The sequence below is a fragment of the Austrofundulus limnaeus genome, unplaced genomic scaffold (assembly GCF_001266775.1).
Source record: "Austrofundulus limnaeus strain Quisiro unplaced genomic scaffold, Austrofundulus_limnaeus-1.0 Scaffold256, whole genome shotgun sequence".
NCBI lineage: Eukaryota > Metazoa > Chordata > Actinopteri > Cyprinodontiformes > Rivulidae > Austrofundulus > Austrofundulus limnaeus.
In genome coordinates, this window is record NW_013952658.1 from 486951 (window position 1) to 493653 (window position 6703).

The 6703-nt window shown below is 40.1% G+C and overlaps 1 protein-coding gene across 1 annotated transcript in view; it reads right to left on the reverse strand.

Moving 5' to 3' along the window:
• The window catches only part of nek1 (NIMA-related kinase 1), a 37663-nt gene that overhangs the window by 19125 nt on the left and 11835 nt on the right, over window positions 1-6703 (reverse strand). The window contains exons 16-19 of the mRNA XM_014020542.1: window positions 5260-5450; window positions 5066-5179; window positions 4885-4972; window positions 1713-1799 (exon numbers count right to left, since the gene is read on the reverse strand). Coding sequence (XP_013875996.1) covers window positions 1713-1799; window positions 4885-4972; window positions 5066-5179; window positions 5260-5450 — 480 coding nt within the window. The remainder of the gene's footprint in view (window positions 1-1712; window positions 1800-4884; window positions 4973-5065; window positions 5180-5259; window positions 5451-6703) is intronic.

Sequence of the window (6703 nt, forward strand, 5' to 3'; positions counted from 1 at the left end):
GTACTGAGGAAGTATTTATATTTCATGAATTATATTATTGCATTTGGCCACAGCCCTCAGATAGATTTTCATTTTGGAGAAAATATTTGGGCACATTTGATATATGTATATAAAAAACAGCTAGACTAGTGTAAACCATAAATTAATTATTTTAATACAACATAGTCATTTTGCATTTTTTTGAGGAGGTCACCTCCTAATAAATGTCTTTACTGAAAAGATAACTGCTCATTTTAAATCAATACTTTTACTTTTAATACTTTAGTACAAAAAATATCAGATACTTTAAGACTTTTACTTAAGTAATTTTTCTAAAGGAGACTTTAACTTTTACCAAAGTAATTTTTTGGTAAGATACTTGTACTTTTACTCAAGTATCACTTTGCTGTACGTTAAACAACACTGTTTAGAAGAGGAAGTGATGAAGATAAGTTTATTTTCTATTTAAACATAAAAACAGCATTTTAATAACAACTAAAGGTGGCACAGATACTTTATTATGGTATAGTATTTAAATATATGCCTGARAAACACATAATGTTGACCCTTTAAACAACCATTAAAACACATCCTGTGGTTGTGGAAAAGATCTCTGTCTGTTTGAGAAGGCTCAAATCATTGACATCAAGCAGAGAAAACATCTAAGGAGATTGTAGAAACTGCTACAATTGGGTTAAGAAGTGTCCAACACATTATTAAAAACTGGAGGGATAGTGGGGACCCATCATGTCTAGTGTCTACTGTACAGACTGTGGGAGCAGAGCAGTGGCAGATCTAGGATTTTTCTGAGTAAGGGGCCATCAAGGGGCCACAATAGTCAAAGAGGGGCCAAGTATTTGTTCATCATCCTTGCACACAAACCCCTGGTTTTGGTAAGGTGTATATATATTTAACCAGTCACACGCTTAAACTCTTGTAAAGTAATGTAATTTTCAAAAAGCTTGCAAATTCCCCTTACCAATTTTACATGCATTTTTACAGTACATGGATAAAATACTCTCAAACACATAGCAATGTGAGAGCCATCATTTGTGAGCTGAAAGACTTTTTCTGCAGGATTGTTCAAATTTTAAGAAAAGAAGAAGACTTCTGTCAGGTTGATTCATGCTGGACCATTCTATTGGTCTCATTAGCGCCTCTAGTGGTTGGACATGGAACTGCACTCAGCATTATTGTTCTTGGGCAAAGGACAGATGAGTGACAGGACGGGGGCACTACAGGAGGCCAATCAAATTTCAGCAGGGGCCAATGCCCCCGTGGCCCCGCCCCTAGAACCGCCCCTGGGGCAGGGCTATGATGGAGGCTGCTGCAGGTGGTCAGGTCTATGAAGCTTATCCAAACAACGCCACAGCGAATGTGTGGTGTGATCAAAGCTAAAGGCGCCCAACAAAATATTAGAGTGTGTGACCTTTTCCTTTTAGCCAGGCAGTGTACATTCACCGCTTTTACAAAATGCATTCATTCAAAATGTAAGACAACACAAACATACATAGCACTCAAACTGGAATGGTTACTTGAAATGAAAAAGCAGCCATTGTTGGGTTCAAGAAACAGCTCACACTTGACAGCGGAACACTGAACGTTGCTCAAGGACTCAACGTGAGCGAGCTGCGGGGCTGAATTATGGGTCAAAGGGAGTTCTGTGCAGACAAGCCAGACGTGCAGTGAGTGAGATGGATTGTGAGGCTGGGTATTCTGCTCTGGGCTCCTACCTCCTCCTCTTTGTTGACCTTTGGTCGTCTGCACCGAGCCGCACCAGCTCGGCTTCCATAGATTGCAGCCAGGTTTTGTCGAGTGCCCTGTTCAGTATTCAATTTAATGACACTTTAGTAGGTGTAGGCCCTAATGACCACAACAACCTTAAGTTGGGGCAGACGGCTTTCAATAAAGTTCCACTGATAAATTGTTGTGTACTCAACTCAAATTACAATATAACAGTGTCTTTTAATTACTCGCAAATTGGCATTTTAAATTTTTTTTTATTGTCTGACATGTGCCCCTTTTCCACTAGTGCAACTTAGTGTAGTGTCGGTACGGTTCGGTACGGTTCAAGCCTTTTCCATTAGGCCAGATTCATGGAACCAGCCCTTTTTTAGTACCTACTTCATTGTGGTTCCAAGCGGCCCCAGTTGACAAAAATGCGACGTCAGACTGTTCGTCACTGATTGGCTAGGGGGTGGAGTCACTGGTTGCATCTAAGCTGCCTTTACAAGAACAACTTGAGGCGCCATTTTTTTTCCAATTGTAGCAGTGACATTAGTTGTGTTTCCATCCAATTTTAATTCAAATTTTTAGCAAACTTTTAAATTTTCAAAAGTTATTCATCAAATGTGTTCCATCTCTCATTTTGCACATTAACTTTTTTCAAAAAGCCCCAAAACCATGTCCACCAACCRCCTAAAAACACACCCACAGGAACTGGACTGGAACATCAATGGAAAAGCACCCGAACTGACCAGTTCCGACACCACACTAAGTGGCACTAGTGGAAAAGGGGCAATAATGGAGCCAACCAAGATATAATTTTATTTCTCATGTCATATAGCAACATTTCACCAAACAAATACAATTCAGTTACAGTAATACATGTTGGAGATAACTCTTCAGTTAAAAACATCTGACATGACTGATGAACTAACGGCTTCAGTAGCGACCATCACCACAGGCCTTCATTATTTAAATAATGTCATAAAGTGAACAGATGTGTGAACTGACAGGGGGCTAAAATGATCTTATTAAACTACTACATAAATGTGTTTAGCAGCTCCCTGATGGTACACACAAAATTTGGCGCAGATCGGATCATGTATGTGTGATTTAGAGCTAACCATGTGCAAACGGCGAGGTATTAGCATTAGCATTCGCCACTCTGCCACATCATTCCACCACCAGTCAGTGTTGAGAGAAGCAAGCAGCATGTGAAGTCTGCATGTTCAAAGCTGTAGAGGGAGTTAGCTTAGATACATGTGCAAGAAACGAGACAACTTGGCAGCTTTGATCCAAAATGGCCGACTTCCTGTGGGGATTGGACCAGGACTTCGAGAGATGTTTTTAAGGTCCTGAGACATTACACTCGTGTACCAAATGTCACGATTCCAGGTTCAAGAATGGCTTGGGGTTGATTTTTAATAATTGTAGGGGGTGCTGTGGAGTAAATAGGCCACGCCCTCAAAATATTGGACGTATTGCGTTCCTGGGGCTACGACAATGTCAGCATATGACCACATGGTATGGTCGGGCATGCAGCATGGATGACTCAAACCAAGTTTGGTGTATTTTAGCCTTTTTTGTGAAAGTTATAGCTGTCTGAAATTGTAACTGATGGACAGAGAGCATTTCTAAGTCCCTCGCCTCGGTGATGGAGGAACAAAAAATGAGTGGCTAATGTGAACACTAATATTCATTTACATCACCTTCAGTTTCACATGATATTCTTACAAAAACTAAAGCTGATTTTTGCAAATGTAAATAATAAAATTCTAATTAAATAATGGTGTAGTGCAAAACTGACAATAATTAAAAAGGTCTGTTAGAGTCTGCCTCAATAAAATATTGTAAAATTGTGTTCCTTTGGATGGAAGAAGTTTACTTTGTTCTTAGCTGCATTCACTGGTCAGCCGTCAAACTGAGGTCGTTCAAACTGCTTCCTGTAACAGCTACGATATTAACCGTCAGAGGTGGAACCAAGTCATTGTTTTGCAAGTCTCAAGTAACTACCAAGTCCTCATCCTCCAGTCCCAAGTCTGAAACTTGGAATTTCAAGATATCTGGAGTCTCTTTTTTTAACAATTCTGCAGCAATGTGTTAAATGTAAATAATAAATCGTGTGCTCTTTTTAAAATTTGTATTCATTTCAAATCGTGATGAAACGTGCTGCTGAACTTAAACTATTTTTAAAAAATCATTTAAAAATTGCACCTCTATATTGCACAGTTCAAATAAACTTAGCTTTCTTTAAAACTACAATTTTACATTTTTAAAAATCTGTTTGAGTTGCTGTGCTGCAGCTCACACACACATACTGTACAGAGTGCAATATTTCTGTAAAATCTCCTTATTCTTCATTTTTATATATAGAAATTCTTTTATCTTTTGTATAGTGTACATTTTGTCTTATTATACTTAACTTGTCTATTTTGTTTTACTGTCTCTCGTCTAAAAACAACGTACCTTGGACCAGCAAATCCAATTTCATTGTAATGCAAATTTGAATGACAATAAAGACGATTCTGATTCTGGGTGCAAAAAAAGACTGACAGTCAGCATTTGTTAATAAGAAATGATTGAAATTAATTAATTCCCTTTCTAAATAATGGGCCTCATGCAAGAACCGTTCGTACGCACATATTTGTTCTTATCATACTTCATCATTGATGGAATGTTGGGTTAGTTGTGGTTTGTTTTTTTGTTTTTTTCTTCATTTTTAAACAGTTGAGCTGTGATGATCACATAATATAAAACATACTCCAGGTCACAAGACAACAAAATAAGAAAAAACCCAAAGTGACTAACTTTAGCTGATCACACGTGTGCCTAAGATGCAGTAAAGAAATCTATAACCTGAACAAGATTATTTGTGGTAAAGACGAAGTACACCTCTACCAGCAGAGGACAGGGCAGCTCTAAAGCAGACAGAAATCKATAGCTTAATAATTGCGTTGGTCAAAAAAGGCTGATCTGTGTGACACATTCCAGCTCAGATCAGCAGATATAAGAAAACAGCAAATTTGAAAGAGTTTTACAGTTAAAGTACAACCACTGATATGGTGTAAGTGTCACCTTTGAAGGTGTATAACAACAGTGAGCAGCTGGTCATTATTTAACGCTTCAATAACAGGTTAGACATAATAACACAGTGCAAGTCCAACTAGTCGTACTACATACCAACTGTCCTTCAGCACGCACTTTGTTGAGCATAGCTTCTCTCTTCCTCTGCAGGAACTCCTCAACCTGAAAGGCCTGAGCACGCTGCCTGAAAACAGGACACAAGGATTTTAACTGCCCTTCAAAGAGGAAGATTTGTATTTTTATTGGTAATTAAGACAGAATTTACGGCTCAGTTTACCGGCTAATGTGGTTTTTTTTTGAAACATGCTGCAACTTGTGGAGTTCTCTCATGACTGTGTCGGGGTTCAGGTGGGCAGGGCCATTGGGCAGTGCTGGACCTGCTGGGATGCCTCTGAAATATGAAGAAAATGTTTTAAGATGTTATTTTATTCAACACAAAATGAATTAAGGAAGGGAGAAACACTGACTTACCGACTAGGACTGCCCGGTCCTGCAGAGACTCCCTCCCYGCCGTCTTTAGGCTGTGATTTAGAGATTTGGTCCAGAGCAACATAGTTGTGTTCATATGGTCTCTTGCTGGGGATGGAGAAYGGAGCAGGGGCAAAAACTGAGCCTGGGACAGCAGGGGCAACACCTGCAGGCCTCTTACATCCCATAAAACCCTGAAGATAAAGAATTAGATTCAGAAAAAACTGCATAACAACGTATTTGTCTTTTAATTTTCACAAAGTAATCACGTCTGTGTCCAAATTCAGAGGCTATGTCCTCCGAAAGCCGAATTCGTCAGCTGCTTAGGTCACAGCACCGCGCCGGAGGCTGTCCAAATTCAAAGACTCCTCCGATGCGGCCCACAAATGTGTCCTCCTTTTCCCTGATTTTAGGAACAGGTCTGATGGATCCTTCATGGCCCACCATATCCCATAATGCCTTACGGGACGATAGGAGATTTTTTTCTGCTCGTAATGGTGGACGAAGTGAGAGAAAGGAACAGTTTTAAATAAAAAACTGGCTTAGTGCTTTAATCATTTGTATAGACATGATTTTAATATTAWTTTTGTCAGAAATCAAACGAGCTGGTATAAAGGAATAAAAGGTGCACCTATGGTGGGTCCATTAGTTCTTCAAATCTGATGCAGCCTTGAAGCTAATTTTGTTATTTTATGATATTTATAATACTAACATATTGATATTTTACTAGGTGACAGAACATCAGGGTAAAGGCGGGAATRAAGCAGAAGACTAGACCGTCCAAAGTCACAGCCACTTTTTTACAGTTTTCGCGGTCTACCAAGGACCTGGCCCACCTTAGCCTGGCCCTTGCCTTCCTACGCAGCTCCGCTCAGTTCTAGTTTCCCTTCACTGCTCCGTCTGGGACTTCTCACATTGAGATGGATTTCRCTGGCAGATTTTTAGCCGGGCCAATCAGAAAACATAACGTCAAATTTCTGTGCAGTGTCTGCTAGTTAGTTTAGCATACGGCAGTGGAGGAAGTGAATGAAGCCAGTCTGTGTTGATAAGGCTTCCAGATTAAAATAAATTTGTCTGACAAAGCAGCAGCTCTCATTTACAGTCGTCTCGTTCGGCTCCGTACATTTCTCCTCTCAGTAGGGTTGTTTACAGTACACGCGATTTCCGGTTAGCTTCTTAGCTTAGCYTCCTTCACACAGACAACACACACACTTCAGCAGAGGCCACGCCTCCTGCAAGAAATCGATTCTCTATGCATCAAGTCCAGACCCTTGTACGAAGCAAAGTGAAGGACAGGGAATTGGTTTTAGCCAGGCTAGGCCCACCTAGACTGGGTAGGGTGGGACCATAGAATTAAATATATAGTTCACTACACTGAGCCCCGCCCATACCTTCCAATGGTAGTGTCTGTGACAGCATGGAGGAGCAGAAACAGACCAAACAGGAC